General features: G+C 52.3%; 1 protein-coding gene across 3 annotated transcripts in view; it reads left to right on the plus strand.

The window, feature by feature from the left end:
• Positions 1–253: 253 nt before the first annotated feature.
• Positions 254–17,841, plus strand: part of FOXP3 (forkhead box P3) — a 30,707-nt gene continuing 13,119 nt past the window's right edge. Inside the window, exons 1-13 of one of the 3 annotated variants that reach the window (XM_077888351.1) lie at positions 254–621; positions 2,788–2,964; positions 3,269–4,847; positions 11,545–11,773; positions 12,299–12,403; positions 12,492–12,630; positions 13,040–13,127; positions 13,197–13,301; positions 14,218–14,305; positions 14,496–14,576; positions 15,518–15,668; positions 16,318–16,460; positions 17,676–17,777. In XM_077888351.1, coding sequence (XP_077744477.1) covers positions 11,567–11,773; positions 12,299–12,403; positions 12,492–12,630; positions 13,040–13,127; positions 13,197–13,301; positions 14,218–14,305; positions 14,496–14,576; positions 15,518–15,668; positions 16,318–16,460; positions 17,676–17,777 — 1,209 coding nt within the window. In that variant the 5' untranslated portion in view covers positions 254–621; positions 2,788–2,964; positions 3,269–4,847; positions 11,545–11,566. The remainder of the gene's footprint in view (positions 622–2,787; positions 2,965–3,268; positions 4,848–11,544; positions 11,774–12,298; positions 12,404–12,491; positions 12,631–13,039; positions 13,128–13,196; positions 13,302–14,217; positions 14,306–14,495; positions 14,577–15,517; positions 15,669–16,317; positions 16,461–17,675; positions 17,778–17,841) is intronic. The other 2 variants (XM_077888349.1, XM_077888350.1) reach the window with 2 other exon arrangements.

The raw sequence follows: 17,841 nt of genomic DNA on the forward strand, positions 1-17,841 counted from the left end.
GCAGAAAGCCAATGGGGAGCTGTGCACGGATGACGTAGCGGCGAAGCGAGTGCAGGAGCAGCACGCAGCCAATGGGGATGCCCGAGAGTGGGCGGAGCAGGAGGCGGGATGATGGGGGAATCAATAGGGAGGCCTAAATGGGGGTGGTGCGGGGTCCGGGTTGAAAAGAGCAAAGGTGGGGCAGCCGGTGGGGGAGTGTGAGCGGGAGCGGCATGTGTGTGGCGGCGAAAATGGAATGTCTACAGGTGATGGGAGCAGCAGGGAGCGGAGAGGCCCAAAAAGCAGGAGATCCCTTGGTTGCGTAGGCGCTGGGACGCGATGATAGAGACCGTGAATGGCCAATGGGGAGCCAAGCGCCGGTGGCGTAGAGGAGATGACGATAAGATAATGGCCACAGTGAGCCAGTGGGGAGTCTTGTGATCTTGCATTGTGCCTTCAAGAGGCGGTGCTAGGGCTAAACTAGCTAATACGAAGGCTAGAAAGAGGTGACGTAAGAGCGGCCTCGGAGGCGGGACTGGAGGGACAGGGCCAATGGGAGTGGATGGTGAAGGCAGGAGCCGGGAAGAACGATGACGGATGGCCAATGAAGGAGCCAGAATGAAGCAGTTGAGACCTCAAAGGGCAGTGCTAAAACGAAATGAACCAATGCCAAGGCTAGAAAGTCTAGTGGGACGGAAGGACACGGAGGCGGAACGGAAAAGAACAGAACCAACCGGGGTGTTGGAGGTTGTGTGAAGGAGGGGGATGAACAGCCAATAAGGAGGCCAGAGGAGGCAGTCTGGGCTGTAGGGGGGTTGGGCCGCAGAGCCATTGAATGCGCACGGCCGTTGGGAAGAGAATGGATTTACCATCTCCTTAGCCTTCCGCGACTTCTCATTGCCCCAGTGCTGTGAATGCCCAGAGTCCCTGAAGACTTAGACTGCACCCTTAGTGTGAGATCTAAGAAAGCAAAAGGGATTCTCCCGTCGCAATTACTGGGTCTTCCCTGCCCACCTCAGAACCTTTCCTTGAGCAATGCCACTAGCCAATAATGCCCTTGATGATCACCCTCAGCATTCTCCAGGACGTGGCACCATTGTTGAATGAATGGCCCAATGAGAAATCAACCTTTTTTGGAAAATTAGCTTTTTCTAACTTCAGCTCAGCGAAACACTGAGCCTGACTGTATGAGCCAGGAGTTGGTTGGACATGTTGGCATTACCAACCATGAACTAAAGTCCTGTCTTTTTTGCCCCACTGGCACTCCACACCCAAAGTGGCCGCACTTCCCTCTTTCTGTCCCCCATCTCTGCTCCTGATGTTCCCTCTGCCAGGAGAACTGCTCCTGCTTCTTCATCCTTTCACTTTCCTTTGAGGTCCTCCCTCGGGTGGGAACTGGGTGGGAACTGATACGTAGCTTTTGTCCACTGAGCATGGCCATTCATACGTTCCCCCTCCATCCTGGGAGTGTTTTCTGCTCACCTACTGTATGCAAGGTTCTGAAGCACAACATCCCAAGGAGAGGGTAGGTCCCCCCAGTAGCCTACCCCTCCTCAGGTCTGTGTCCAGGGGGAGGTGGTCATGGGTCAGGAAGGATTATTTTCAGTTGCAAGCAACAGAGGGAAAATCACAGAAGAAAAGAGGATTAAACAAGATAGAATTTGCAGGGGGGGGGGATCTTACTTGTAGTTAGGGCATTATCTGTGTCCTGGTCTGGCCCCAAGACTCTCATCCTTGAGCAAATTGTCAGCTCCCCATTCAAAATATTTCGTGAATCCAGCCTCTCCTGACCCCCTCCACTGCCAGCACATCATCAGTCACTGGACCACTGCAGTAGCCTATTTGTCTCAGGTTCCCCTGCTTCCACCTTCACTCCAACAACCTGTTCTATACTCAGCAGTCAGAGGGAGCCTGTTGAATCCTAAGGCAGTTTATGTCTCTCCCCTATGCACAACCCTCCTGTGGCCTCCTCCTCACTCAGAGTAAAAGCCAAAGTCCTACATGGACTACAAGGTCCTGCAGGGTCTAACCCCCAAGTCTCTTCTCTGATCTCACCTCCTACCCCTCTTCCTCTCGCTCCCACCCTTCTAACCACACTGACTACCTGGAGCAAATCACACTCCCGCTCAAGGCCTTTAAGCTGGCTGTTCCCTCTGGAATCACTTGGGTGATCCATGATCCCATGGATCCATCCCTCACCTCCTTCGAGTCTGTCAAACCCTTCCCACCCCCTGCCCCTGCTCTGGGGACTTTCACAAACCTGTCCGTGTAATCCTGTGTACTCTCCCCCAGAAACCTTCCACACAAGAGGATATAGTCCCATACAGAAAGGAGGTGGTGACCTCTGGCCCTCTCTGCCCACCTGACCCGCCAGCCCTCACTCTGTAAAGGGTCTCAGCAGCAGCAGCATCACCCCTCCCTTACCTCAAGCCCCACTCAGGTGGCCTCCTGGGATCCTGGGCCACCACCCTCACTCAGTTATCCCCCTACTTCTCTGGCCACTCCTCTCATGGAGTAAATGACAGTAAGGGAGGGATGGTCTATAGGGAGGGTATGAGGAGGATGAAGCCCACACCTCTGACCCTATAAAAGAAAACCAGTCCCCTGTCTTAAGAGGAGACAGATCCTGAGGCAAGGAATGAGGCCTCAGCCTCCGGAACTAGCCTAGTTTATGGTTATACAGGAAGTATAAGGAATGTTCAGACCCAAGTCCATGAGGAACAAGGGGTCATTAGCCTATCCCTAAAGGCAGTTCCCCAAGACTCCTTAACGAACAAGCTCCTCACACCATCTTGCTCCCAACCACAGGCCACACCTGTTAAGCCCCTGCTGTACACAAGATACCTGCAAGCCTCCAACCTGAGGACCTCATCCCACTTTGGTGCCTCCCCTGGCTGCCCAGCGTACACAGGCCATCTTTGGGTCTCAGACGTGTCCCACCAACTCAGAAACCTCAACCAGTGAAAGTTTGGTTTTGAACTAATGGTAAGGAGGGTTGGGTTTGGTTTTTTTTTTTTTTTTTTTTTTTTTTTTTTAATTGTTGTTGGCTGATTTTTTTTTTTAGGTCTTTTTTTTCTGCTCACTTTTTTTTTCTTATCTTCACAGGCCAAGGTATCAGGCCCCCTCTGGGCTTTTCCAGAAAGGTGAGTTTGAGTTAAGGAAAGAAGGCTCTCCTTTCTTTCAGGGTTTCGGAGGTGGGTGGGGGAAGGTGAAGGGGTTAAGGGGTGGGTCTTGGCCACTAGATTTGTACCATGTGAATAAAAAGTGGTTTCCAATCTCTCTTCCCTAGGCCTGAAGCCAATCTTGCAGAGGGCTTGGAGTAAATATTGGATAACAGAACCCTGGTCCATGCAGGGCACTGAGGAGCCAGGGTCTGGGAGTCACAGCTATGACCGATCAGGAGAAGCCCCTGGAGTCTGGTTTCCCCTGTTGACCACTGGTTAAAGGAGGGTTCCTGGTGAAGTAAGGAAATGCAGCCGCCACTTCTTGGACAACCGTAAAACCTCACAAGCTTCAAGCCCCCAGAGGAATCTCCAAATCTCAGAACTTCCCTGTCATGGCATCCCAGAATTTTAAGATCCAAGACTGTTAGGCCCAAGGACACTGGGGGTTTTTAAGGCTGGCACCAAAGAAGGCAGAGCCCCCACTTGCCAGCTCTGTCACCGTGGACACATTGCTCGACTACTTCACACTTCTGTTTTCCCTATATGTGTAATGGCCACAATGACAAGATGGACTGCAGAAAGCCGTGGTGAGGACTGAATGTGATCATTGGGGAGAATCATTCAGCACTGTGTCTGGCATATGGAAAATTGGAGATAAATGTCAGCTATGGGGATGGTGGCTGATATTTGGAATCCTGAAACCTGGGAAACTGGGATTTTTTCAAAGTAGAAAATCGCAAAGGCTGGGGGCCTAGAAGCATCGGGTCATGGTGTCCTTGACAAAGAGAGGGCCAGTGTCCCAAGGGGCTTCTGGGATTCATGAGGACAGATGCATTACACTGGGGGCCTCCTCAGGTCCTTCCCTGTAGGGTACCCTCCAGGTTAGAGCTCTCAAGCCCTACTACGTGATGAGACTTTGCTCCCTTTCCTCACTCAGTGATGCTAAGTGGATTCTGGGAGCCAGTGATTCTCTGACTGTTCGATTCTGTGAGTTGCGGCAGATAGAAAGGGACTCCCTGCATTTTTCTCCATGAAATGACTTCCATGCCCCCTCTGTGGGGAGATGGGTTGCAGAGCTCCTTGGGCAGTAAAAGCAGTGACGACCATATCAATTCTCCCTAAGGGAGAACTGAGGTATGGAGCAGGCCTCTGGAAACTCAGCCCTATTCAGTTTCTTTCCCTGGTGTCTCCTGACCCATCACACTCACAGTGGTATCTCTGCCTGTTTGGGACGCCTCCGTGATTTATTTGAGGTTTTTTTTCCCTTGTTTTTTTTTTTCTAACTCTACACACTTTTGTGTAAAAAACTGTGGTTTCTCATGAGCCCTGTTATCTCATTGATACCTCTCACCTCTGTGGCAAGGGGAAGAAATCATATTTTCAGATGACTCGTAAAGGGCAAAGAAAAAACCCAAAATTTCAAAATTTCCGTTTAAGTCTCATAATCAAGAAGAGGAGAAACAGAGCGAGCAAGTGAGAGAGAGAGAGAGAGAGCAAGAGAGAGAAAAAACTATGAGAACCCCCCCCACCCCGTGATTATCAGCACACACACTCATCGAAAAAAAAATTGGATTATTAGAAGAGAGAGGTCTGTGGCTTCCACACCGTGGTTTTTCTTCTCGGTATAAAAGCAAAGTTGTTTTTGATATGTGACAGTTTCCCACAAGCCGGGCTGATCCTTCTCTGCCAGTCCACTTCACCAAGGTGAGTGCCCTTGCTCTTCCCCATCAAATGTGGGTCCAGTGGAAGAGATGGCAGTGAGGCAGGCACTGGGGGGTGGTCAGGAGCCCTCTGGTATCATCAAGACATGCACAGCAACTGTGGCTCCGGTCAGGTAAGATATTTTTTACAATAACAAGAGTAATAATAAATCCCAGCAGACTGATAGGTAAAGCGCTTAATCAATGCATGGGCAGAGGCAAAGATAAAGAAATTGATCGATGTGGAGATGGGCAGGATTTTATTTTAATAGGCCAACTGCCAGTCTTTATGAATTTCAGAGCTTTGAATGACTTGAACACTATCCAGGTGTAACTGGAAATTTCAACTACACCCCCCCCTTCTCTTCACCTCTTGTCTTTTCATAGCTCGCCCCATCTCCCTCTTTCCATGTTGCTCTGCCCGCCCTTGTCTGTTTCCCTGACACTCAGACTCTCCACCGCTCTTTCTCAGGGTCTGCCCAGCTTTCCTGTCTCTGTCTCCTCCATCTTCACCACACCCCATCTTCTTTCCTCCGTTTCACTCCCACCATTTCTCCTGCTCTCTTGTCTAGCCTTCCACCCGCCTTCCTGCCCAACATCCAGCACAGAGCTTTGTACAGTTGGTGCCTAATGATAGTGTACTGAGTAATTCGATGAGGACATTTCCATTTTTACAAGAGTGAGCATCACTTCTCTTTGCCCCTATCGAAGGAGGATTGTGAGCTGTTGGGTCAGGCTGAGCGCTTAAATGAACCTGGGCTTGCATGGCATGAGAGAACCTCCTGGGGGGCACTTCATGCCATTGTGAATCGTGGTTTAGCTAAGTGGTCCTACCCCAGGACTGTGTGTGTGTGCATGCATGCGTGTGTGCCTGTGTGTATGTGTGTATGTGTGTGTCCAGAGTCCGTGTTCAAGAACCAAGCAGGCTGTTTAGGGCTGGAGCCAGTTCATCTCTGTAGTCTTAGCAAGTGCTCACTGTTAGCTGTTAGTATTTTTTTAACCAAATTAGAACCACTCTCTCTATTGGTTTTATTCCTGTTTTATTTAATTAGCAGGAGTGTTTTTGTAGGTCACTAAAAATTGTTTCAACATATGATCTTTTGTGGCTGTCAAGACTGTCCTCACATTGGTATGAACCATAATTGGTTTGACCCAGTGCCAATTCCCAGACATTTGGGTTATTTCTAGGTTTTCCCCATAATCATTCTTGATAGTTCCTTGGATTCCTGAAAATGGAGTTGCTGGGACAAGGGGGATGTGCATTTTTAAGGTTTCTGACCCTCTCTGCAAACTGTTCTTTCAAAAGGTTGTCCTGTTTTGTGCTTCTTGTACTCAAGCTAACCCTCGGTGGGTATTTTCATTTTTAAATCCTTTCTCAGCATAACAGGTAAGAAAAAATATTACCACATTGTTGACATTTGCATTCTTTGATTACCTATACTATCTATTAATCATCTGTACTTTTTCTTAATTGTCTGGTCATATCCTTAGTCCTAATAGGGTGTTCATCATTTTTTTCTTATTGATTTGTCATAGCTTTTTATTTAGAAAGGATATTAACCTTCCAATGGCCATACATGTATAGCAAATATTTTTCCCCAATTCATCACTCACTTTTTCTATTTGTTTATGGAGTTTTGTGATGCTATGATGTTTTTATATAGTCAAATGGGTTACTCTTTTCTTCTGTGGTTACTATCTCTGGTTTTATGCTTAGAAAGTCCTTTCCCACTTGAAAATGAGATAAATGTTCACCTGTGTTGGCTTCTAGTCTCTTTTATGGCTTCATTTTTTCCATTTGCTGTGGAGGTTAAGAGTGTGGGTACTGGAGCCAGACTGTCTGGGACAAACCCAGCCTCACCTCAAGCCATCTGTGTGATTTTTAGGCAGGCATTTAACTTGTCTGTACCTTCATTTCCTTATAGATACCATGATGATTATAGCAGCACCTGCCTCAAAGAGTTGTTGTGAGGATTAAATGTATTACCCATGTTAAGTGTTTAGCATAGGGCCTGGCACATAAGAAACCCAAGAGCAACATTAGATATTCTTATTTATCTCTTTCATAGATTTGGAATGTATTTTGGGGTACATGATGATGATGACTTTTCAAACTGGGCAGAGAGGAATTGGTGGGAAAAATGGACTGATTATTCATTCAATAACTTTGTCTTTTTCCCTTAACGTTTCCAGAAGCATTTGTCAAACAGTATATCCTCCACCATCTCCCAGTTTGAAATGCCACACTCATCACAAACTTGATTCCCTCTAGACATTGGTCTGTGATCAAGTTTTCTGTTTTGTTCTGTCCCTCAGTGTCTGAGCCATACCACTTTGCTGATTGTTGCTTTGCCATACAGTAGATTCGCTGACCATAGGCCCCCCAGCATCTTGCCCTTCAGTTTTTGTTGTTGTTGTTGTTGTTATCTGTTGCAGCCTCAGTTCCTCCAGACAGAGATTAACAACTGTTCCTATTTGGGACATCCATGTCTATCTATTCCTACCCCCTCTCTCCCTTTCTCTCCTTCCCTCCCTCACTCTCTCTCTCCTTCTCCCTCTATCTTATTCTTTTGGTTTCTCTCATTTTCTGTTTCCCTCCTTGTGTGTACTTCTAGGACTTTCTGCTCCTGGGAGTTCCTCTTCTCTCTCTCTCTCTCTCTCTCTCTCTCTCTCTCTCTCTCTCTCCTTCCCTCTCTTCCAGCATCTCTCACTCTCTGTGTATCTCTGTCCCACCTCATGTTTCTCCCATCTCTCTGTATCTCTTGGTCTCTGGGTCTTTGTGTTCCCCTATGCCTATCTGTCTGTCTCTCCCTATTCCTGTTTCTTTGTCTCCATGTATCCCTGTCTTTCAGCCAGTCCCCTGGATGGAGGGGAAATTGTCGACTTGACACCCTGTAGACATGTAACAAGTCATCCAGACACGAAGTGGAAGGGCCCTGGCCCTTACCTACTCCACGCCTCTCTCTACCCAGTGTATAGAGGAGCAAACTGAGGCCTGGAAATGGGCGGGGGGGGGCTCTCTCAAGGCCTCCCAGAGATGGAGTAGCAGAGTTAAGCCCCAAGCTCAGACCATGGGGCTCTTGGCAGGACCCTGGTTTTGTCTCTCTCCCCCACTGTGGGCCTCAAGTTACTTCTCAGCACCCATGAGAGGAGGGGCATACCTGAGCTGCCCTCCAGCTGCTGCATTCCCCCTTCTGCCCTCACAACTTGGATGCTTAAACAGGCAGGAGGCTCCATGGCCACATGGGAGGCCCATCCTCACAAGAACTAGTCAGGGTGGGGTCCCAGGGTCCCCTGGGTCAGGAGGCCTTGTGGCCAGAGGGTAGTGATACTGGAAGGATATAAGTCAGTCAGTCTGGCTCTGGGTCTGGCTGTGGATAGAGCTCAACCATGTCCCCAGCGTTGGCACTGGTTCCTAGGATCTCCCATCCTGGGGCCCTTCCAGAGAGCCTGGCAGTGGGCTCTCTACTGACTGAGGCTTTTCCTGCTCCCTGCATTGAGGCTCTAGCCAAAGGCGTGCTGGTCTCTACCTCCCTCTCCTTCCCTGCCCATATTTTGTGGCATGGCTGTGAGTATGGGAACATTGTCCTAGAATGGGCAGGGAGACTGAGGCCCTGTAAGTGTTCACTGACCATCACTGACATTTTGTTAACGTTTCATGTGCATTAACTTTGGAAGAGGGGTACTATTATTGTCCCACTTTACATATGAGCCTGAGGAGAGTTATAGCTAGTTAGTGGCAGAGCCCAACCCCAGGCTAGGGGGAGTAGAGGAGATGATTCTCACCCCTCTTGCCATCACAGAACTTAGTAGGGAGGCTAAGAGGAGGATTGCTACAATTCTAAGCCTCAAAGGCCCTATGAGGTAGGAAGCTTCCTGTCCTTCAGGGAGTTCCAGTGAGTTTGGACACCATTGACATTAGCTTTCACATACTTTGCAGTTGGACCCATGGACCCCACAGAGTGGGTTTGAGATTCTGGGATCCTTTGAACCTAAGAAGCCCCCCTCTTGAAAACCCCTCCCCCAGGGTCCCAGTATCTGTCGGATCTGCATGGTACTCCCCAGGCATCAAACCTTAGGCCTCTCCATGGCCCAAGTCTACAGGGCCCAGGGCATGTCATGGTGGCCAGATGGACGTCACTCACCACATCCGCAGGCACCCACATCACCCCCACCTGGGCCAAGACGGCTGCAGGATGGGCCAGCCAGTTCTCGGAACGAAACCCGTGGGGTGGGGTATCTGCCTCCTTCTCTTCCTCCTTGGGGCCAATGAAGCCCAGCGCATCCGGCCGCCATGACGTCAATGGCGGAAAATCTGGAGACGTGACAACAGGGCCCAGATGCAGACCCCGATATGAAAACATGCTCTGCGTCCCAGAAACATCCTCCATGCAGCTTCTGAGAAATTGTCAGAAAGGGACGCCCCAACAGACAGTGCAGGAAGCTGGCTGCCCAGCCCGGCCCTCCAGGTTCCCTACCATCAGACAGACCATATCTGTGTCCCCTTTCTGAGAATGTATCTGTGCTTCTCTGAGTCTGGACATCTTAGACGTGTCTGAGAAAGAGATTTCTTATGAGCCACAGACAAGTGTCCAGGCAGCTTCAGAAGTGACCACAGGCCAGCCATATGAGCCAGGCCAGAGTGGTGGAAACCATCCACTCACTGACCAAAATTAGTATTAGTTTACTCTGGCTTCTGTAACAAAGTACCACAAACTGAGAGGGGCTTAAATAGTAGAAATTTATTGTCTTACAGTTCTGGAGGCCAGAAGTCCAAGATCAAGGTGTCGGCAAGGTTGGTTCCTCCTAAGGCTGTGAGGGAGAATCTGTCTGTGCCTCTCTCCTAGCTACTGGTGAATTGCTGGCAGTCTTTGGCATGCCTTGGCTTTCTAGAAGCATCACCCTGATCTCTGCCTTCATTAATTTGCTCACCTCCTCACGGTCGCTGAGTTATGAGCCTCCATAGATCCAGGCTCTTGATTCTCATGTAGTAATGTTCTAACCCCCCTGAGAGACCAAAAGTTTAATACCTGGATTCTCACCTGCACCTCCCTCTGCACCAGAGCTCTGACAATCCCTGTGAGCTGACAGCAAAGAAAGGAAGGAGCAGCTGCTCCCCTAAACCCTGCTTGTTGCCAGCCTGGGCTGCTATCAGCAGCTACGTGCCCAACCCAGTGCTGCGGGGTGAAGTGGGGTGGGGAGTCTCTCTCTTTCTCTCTCTCTCTCTCTCTCTCTAACACACACAGACACACACACACACACACACACACACACACACACACACTTTCTAGAGTAAGATACGGAGCTCTCAAGTTGCCCATAGGATTGTGGAACACTGCACCTGGGTATTCCCTTCAGTAAAATGGCAATTGGACAAGGCAGCCTCTTCCAGCTCTGGCTTCCTCTTAGACTGGGATTCTGAGAAACTGAAGCCCTGCCTGTCATGGAGTGGAAGGTTCTAGGGCTCAGCAAAGGAGCCTGGAGCCATTACAGAGGACTTTCTGGATAGGGCTCAGATAGGGGATACGGAGGAAGAGCAGACATTCCAGGCAAGGCATAGAATATGAGTGCTGGCTTGGAAAGCAGACTTGGGGTAAACTCTGGTGGGGGCTGAGTCAAGATGCTCCCACAAGCCCTGGCTCAAGAGAGCCTATCTCTCTCCCCTGTGGCCACCTGCCACTTCAGCTTCATGCAAGGCAGGAGCCCAGAGATGATCAGACCCTATCCCTGCCTGAGCTCCAGACTCCTGTACTCAGACTCCTGCCCACTCAGTATTTCCACTTTCATGTCTAATGCCAGACTCTTCGTGTCCATCCACACCTGGATCGTCACCCCCAACCTTGTTCCCCCCATCTCAGGTGGCATCCACTCTGTCCATCTAGCTGCTCAGGCAAATACCTGGCTGGAGGTCACCTTGACCCTCCCCCTCTCACCACCCCCCACCACATCCAAGGTGCCAGCAAAGTCTTCTGACTCCACCTCCGAAACACACTCAGAATCCATCGACTTCTCACTATCTCCACTGCCACCATCCTGTCTGTGCCACCATTGTCACTTGGTGACTGGACTGTCACAGGAGCCTCCTCGCCAGTATCCCTGCTCTTACCTTCCTAAAGCCTGTCCCTCTCACAGCATCCAGAGGGATCTTGAGTCCATGGCCCCCCTCTGCTCTTGTATATGCCAGGTCACTGGGATAAAACTGTGCCACCAGGAAAGTCAGAGACCAGTCCCAGCAGGATCAGCAAATATTGTGTGGCCTGTGCAAAGTGCAGGGAGGACCAGGGAGCTGTGGTTTGAAGACAACCTTCAAGCAATTGGGGGAGAAAAGCCAAGACCTGCCCCTGCTCTGTCTGAGGCCCCACAAACTACTCCAATCCCCTACCTCCCCTGTGGAGGAGGACACATCACCAGCAGGGCTCTGCCCACATGCACAGGCAGGCTGAGTGCTGACCCCGGGCACATCTGCACATGGGACATGTGTGGAGACACATGCATACCTGTGTTCCTGACACCGCTGTATTCATGGCTGTGTGCCACATGGACACATGATCAGAGCTGGGATCCAGCTGTGGAGCCCTTGGGAACAGGCCCCAACCGCTGCCTGCTCTGACCAGAGTTGGGGGTCCACATGGTTTAGGTGGTTGAGTAGTTCATGCACCTGCTGGGGACATGTGTAACTCCTTCCTCCTATGTCCCCACAGCCTGCCCTCGGACAAGGACCCGATGCCCAACCCCAGGCCAGCCAAGCCCTCAGCCCCTTCCTTGGCACCTGGCCCATCCCCAGGAGCCTTGCCCAGCTGGAGGGCTGCACCCAAGGCTTCAGACCTGCTTGGGGCCAAGGGCCCGGGGGTGACCTTCCAGGGCCGGGACCTCCGAGGCGGGACCCATGCCTCCTCCTCTTTGAACCCCATGCCACCATCGCAGCTGCAGGTGAGGCCCCGGGCCCAGGGCCCAGGATGGGGCAGGCAGGGGGTGGGTACCTGGGCCTACAGGTGCCAACCTTTACTGTGGCACTGGGCGGGGGGCCCAGCTGGGGCACAGGAAGTGGTTTTCTGGGTCCCAGGCAAGTCTGTGACTTATGCAGATGTCGCAGAGCCAAGAAAGTCCCTGGTTAGCAGGTCTCAGAGATCCGAGGCTCTCCCCGACCTCCCAATCCCTGTCTCAGGAGAGGAGATCCTATCATGGTCCCACAGGCATGGCCATGTGTCCCCATCCCCATGTGATAGGGGAGAGGGCTGGAGCCCGAGGCGGTGAGGTGACAGAGTTGAGGCCAGTTCTGCCACTTATTAGCCATTTGATCTGGAAGAAGTCATTCCTTGAGCTTCAGTTTCTACATAGGTGAAATGGGGATGGTCAGTGCACACCGCGTGGGGCTGTGGTAAGGAGTATATGAGTGAGATGTGTAGAGCAGTGAAGAAAAGGACGGCACCTCACCTGTATGCCTTCTCCCCCCAGCTGCCCACAGTGCCTCTGGTCATGGTGGCACCTTCTGGGGCACGGCTGGGCCCCTCGCCCCACTTGCAGGCGCTCCTCCAGGACAGGCCACACTTCATGCACCAGGTACTAACCCGCAATGGGCAGGGCAGAGGGGAGCAGGTGGGAGAACTGGGCAGGGGTAGGCTGAACCACAGCCCCCGTGTTCCCCCAGCTCTCCACGGTGGGTACCCACACCCGGACCCCGGTGCTGCAGGTGCGCCCACTGGACAGCCCAGCTATGATCAGCCTGCCACCACCCACTGCTGCCACCAGCGTCTTCTCCCTCAAGGCCCGGCCAGGCCTGCCACCTGGTAACACCCCACCCCACAGCTCTACAGAAACCGAGCCCCTGGGTGCTTGAATGTGAGCAGCGTAGGCTGCCGAATGGCAGCCTTCAGGAGGTCGGAGGCATCAGGTCTTCTCATCTAGGAAACTCCAACCTCCTGAAAATGTCAGGCTCAGAACCTAAAGATGCAGGATAGCAAAAATCACAGAACCACAGGTCTTTGCAGTCAAAATGTCAGCATTTGCAAATGGCAGTCTTTGAGCTGCTCCACCAGAAGCCTTGGACATTAGGGACAACAGAGCACCCCCCCAACCCTCCCGGGAGTCAGGGCCTGCAAGGCTCAGGAGGGTGGAAAGTTCAAAATGAGAGTCTTTGTGGGCTAAGCTGGAGGGCCCAGCCCACAGTCCCCCAAGGTACCCTGTCCCCACCCGCAGAGATCAACGTAGCCAGCCTGGAGTGGGTGTCCAGGGAGCCAGCACTGCTCTGCACCTTCCCAAGCCCCAGCACACCCAGGAAAGACAGGTGAGTGGACCAGGCTGGGAAGGGCCCTTGCCCTGCCACTCTCTCCCTTGACACCCTGTGTCCCCCCAGCACCCTTCCGACCGTGCCCCAGGGCTCCTACTCGCTGCTGGCAAATGGTGTCTGCAAGTGGCCTGGATGTGAGAAGGTCTTCGAGGAGCCAGAGGATTTCCTCAAGTGAGTGACCCAGGCCTTTTCCAGTCCAGAAGGGTCCCCAGTCTGTGGGAGGTGGCATGTGGTACAGGTCTTAGCTCGGGCCTCATCTCAGTAGGTAGTGACAAGACGAAAGGCAAAGGCTAAGACTGTAGATTCAAATTGCAGCTCCATCACTCCCTGGCTGTCTAACCTTGGGCAAGCTATTTAGCTTCTCTGGGCCTTGGTTTCCCCATCTTTATAATGGGGCATCATAATAGAGGTATATACTATTATTTACTTCCATTTTACAGATACAGAAACTGAGGCCATAAAACATTAAGTGTCTTGATCAAAATCACCCAGTTCCTAAGTGACAGGGCTGGGATTTGAATCCAGGCAGCCAAGCTCCAGAATCCACACTCCTGACCACTTTGCCCTGTTGTCCTACCCCTCATGCCAACACAGCAGCCTGATTTTATTGAGCACCAAAGTCCCAGATTCTCACAGTGGCTCTTGCTCCCTCCCCTCAGCCACACACACACACACACACACACACACACACACACACACACAACCTTTTCCAACCATACCCAACTACCAGTGGCAACTCTGTACCCTGTCCTCTTCATGACCATGACTTTACACAAGCTGTCCCCTCCACCTGGAGTGCCTCTCCTGCCCTCATCTACCTAGTCTGCTCTTAACTCACCAGCCTCCCAACATCATCCCCAGCCTCCTGGCCGGGCTCAAGCGGTGAGCTCAGGCCTGGCATCAGGAGATGCCAAGTAGCGTGTATTGAAGCAAGAGCAGGTTTAAGAGGGAGACTGAGGTAGAGAGGGGAGAGAGGCTGAGGCTCTGCAGAGACGTCTCCAAGATGGTCTGGCTTTCCTCACTCGGAGTGTTGAGTCAGGAGGCAGGCCCACCATGGTCACCCACATGGAATCTTCCCCCTATCCAGGCACTGCCAGGCGGACCATCTCCTAGATGAGAAGGGCAGAGCACAGTGTCTCCTCCAGAGGGAGGTGGTGCAGTCTCTGGAACAGCAGGTGACATAGGAGAGAGTGGGGGGGGGATGACGGGCGAGCCTTATGTCTACCCTGTGCTTAGCTCACCCAGAATGGGGGCTGGCATAAAGGAAGGGAGGAGGTAGGGCACTCCCAGGAAGGACCATGGCCTGAGCAAAGATGTGACAGAAAAAGGCCAAGGTGAGGCCTCACTTTGTGCCTATCCTCACAGCTGGTGCTGGAGAAGGAGAAGCTGGGTGCTATGCAGGCACACTTGGCTGGGAAGATGACCCTGACCAAAGCTCCATCCACGGTGAGCCACCCCAGGCCCACAGGTGTAAGAGACAACTGGAGGGGTTGGGGGAGGGGACTTAACCTCGAACCCAGGCCCTAGGACTGGGGCCAGCTCCAAACATGCCCAGACCTGGAAATCTGTCCTCTTCAGTTACAAACCCTCTGACCCTTAGATTCCCAAAACATCGTGATCTTGATTTTTCAAAGCAGCAGCAAATCACCACTTACTGGAGGCAGACCCTGTGCCACTGGCAGGGCTGGCTATATAACACACAAGGACCAGTGCAAAATAGAAACAGGGAGCTCGAGTTTCAAGATGACCACCGCAGAGCAGTAGACACAGTACAGAGACCTGTGTGATTAAACAAGCCACACACCCATGAAGCCGGCCCCAAGTGCAAGGCACTGTTCCTGAGCACTTTGCTGGGGTTAATTTATCTCATCCTCCTGATGCTGCTGTGAGATAGGTATTCCTATCATCCCTAAGGTCACAGTTGGGTAGGAGAGGAACCCCATTCAGCCCCAGCTTGAGGCACCAGCATTAGTGCTCTAAACACACACACACACACACACACACACACACACACACACACACACGGGGTGGCGCAGCGGTTTAGCGCCGCCTGCAGCCCAGGGCATGATCCTGGGGACCTGGGATGGAGTCCCACGTCAGGCTCTCTGTGTGGTGCCTGCTTCTCCCTCTGCCTGTATCTCTGCCTCTCTCTTTCTCTCTCTGTCTCTATGAATAAATAAAATAAAATCTTAAACACACACACACACGCACACGTCCACACTCTCCACACTCACACTCTCATAAATACAACTCATGCTGCTTCGTGAGATTCCACATCAGACTGGAAAGGAGAAGAGAGCTCCCTTGTTTTTAAAAACACTTACTTATTTAAAACTGAAGTGGAAAGTTTAAGCCTCTGAGTCAGTAGCCTCTCCCTCCTCCTGCAGGCATCATCTGACAAAGGCTCCTGCTGCATCGTAGCTGCTGGCACTCCTGCCACCACGGGCCCGGCCTGGTCCAGCCCCCAGGAGGCCCCTGATGGCCTGTTTGCTGTGAGGAGGCACCTCTGGGGCAGCCATGGAAACAGCACATTCCCAGGTAAGGATGGTCTATGCCCTACATGGTGCCCGCCCCCCACCACCCTCATCCTGAGCCCCTAATCCCCCTGACTGGCACAGAGGTGGGGGGAGACAGCCAGTCCTGCCCCTCCCCAGCACTGCTACCCTGCCTTTGGGAAAACTCGACTGCTTGCAAAAGCTGCCTCTCAGTGTTTCCAAAGCCTGCAAGCTCCCCATCATGGTTTCTTGTGTCTAGCCCCATCTCCCCTGGGGCTCAGGGCTCACTCATTCTGGGCTTCAGCTACTCCATTTGGTCATCAGAAGGGAGAGAACTAGCCAAGTGATTCCAAGGGACTGTCCCTTCCCCCTTCAAGAAAAAGCGGCATGACTCTCCCAAGCTCACGGACCCCCTTACTGCCCACAAGGCCTGGGCTGTGGGCTTAAGAGGGATCCAGGCCCTTGAGTGTCAGCCTGGCTCTGCCACTTGGCCAGTGACATCCCTTTGGTGTGCCAGCTACTTCACTTCTTCTAAACTTTGGGGACAGCAAGGCCCATTTTGGTGAGAATGGTGCTAATGGTGAGCCATATACTTGACGCCCGGGGCTTGGCACAGTAACTCCAATGGTGAAAAGCGGTGCTGTTAGCAAGGGATTTCAGCCAGGGTAGATTCTACTTGATTCTGTTTGTAGCATGGAGGATGGGAGAGGGAGTGAGGCACTCCAGGATGGGACCTGATTCTCCCCAACCCCCTACAGAGTTCTTCCACAACATGGACTACTTCAAATTCCACAACATGCGCCCCCCCTTCACCTACGCCACCCTCATCCGCTGGGTAAGCAGGCAGTGGGGGTCAAGGAGAAGGAAAAGAAACAGGGTGGGGACCGGCCTCCCACATTCCCAGCCTCCTTCTGAGCGCACCCAGGACAGGTCTCAGATATGATTCCCCATGTCAGCTTCACCCCAGACCTGCCCCCAAACCCAAACCCAAACCCAAACCCAAACCACTATCCAGGCCAGTGCAAGCCAAATTCGGGCCTTCGACCCACCCCTTCCCTGCTACCCACCCATATGTACCCCCACCCAGACCTGTAGAATAGCCCCACTATGAACCTGATCTTTGCCCCGTGCCCTAAACCCACCACAGATACTATCCTAACTCCTTTCCCAGCCCCGTACATGCCCCAATATGTCAGCACATCCCTCGGCCAGACCCTGCCTCTAACCCCTTTCTGTGACGTCTCTTTGACCCTTGGCCTCACCCCATCCCAAACGCTTCATGTGAATCTCCCTGATGCCTTTCCAGCACTTCCATCAGAGCCTGCCCAGACCTTTATCCTGGGTAGGCCCACACCTAGCCCCTACATTCCCCTGCCTAGCCCCATCCTGACCCAGAACCTCACTGCAGCCATAACCTCTGACCCTTTACTTAACCCCATTCCTAAATCCAAACAGATCAAATTCCCTGACCTTTAGCCTCACTCCACACCTAACACAAGCCCTGACCCTTAAGGACCACACACAACCAACCTCCTTCTTGACCCTGAACCCAAATACATGCCTGACACATAAGATTGCTGTATCACTAGGTCCACCTCCGACTCCTAACCTAATGCTATCCCATCCCTGAGCCCTCAATTCACCCGTCCATCCCCAGCCAGACCCTCAATGAATCCCCTCCCTGATGACCTTTTACCCTGCCCAAATCCTTAACTTGACCCTGCTCCTGGCCTTCAACCTCCCCAAACCCTGCAACCTCGCCCCTGTGGAGACAGCCAGCTCCAGCTCCGTCCTAGACCTTTAACCTGATCCCGGCCTTACCCTGAGCCAGACCTTACCACAATGTCAGCCATTCCCCTCTACCTCACCCCATCCTGGCCTGACCCCTCAGCCCACTTCTGACCCTGTCTCTGACCTATCACCCCATACCATCTCCCTCCCTCCCCTCCCCCCACCCCCACAGTTCCACCCATGTCAGATACCCAGGGCGGGCCACTACCACTCTCAGCTCAGTTTTGGAGAAGTGACCCCCTTGCCCCCCAACCTCCAGGCCATCCTGGAGGCTCCTGAGAAGCAGCGGACACTCAATGAGATCTACCACTGGTTCACACGCATGTTTGCCTTCTTCAGGAACCACCCTGCCACCTGGAAGGTGAGTTCCTCTGGAGGTAGCAGTGGCTGGGAGGGCCTCAAATGCTACCATAGTACTGGCCAAG

Source organism: Canis aureus, chromosome X (assembly GCF_053574225.1).
Source record: "Canis aureus isolate CA01 chromosome X, VMU_Caureus_v.1.0, whole genome shotgun sequence".
Lineage (NCBI taxonomy): Eukaryota > Metazoa > Chordata > Mammalia > Carnivora > Canidae > Canis > Canis aureus.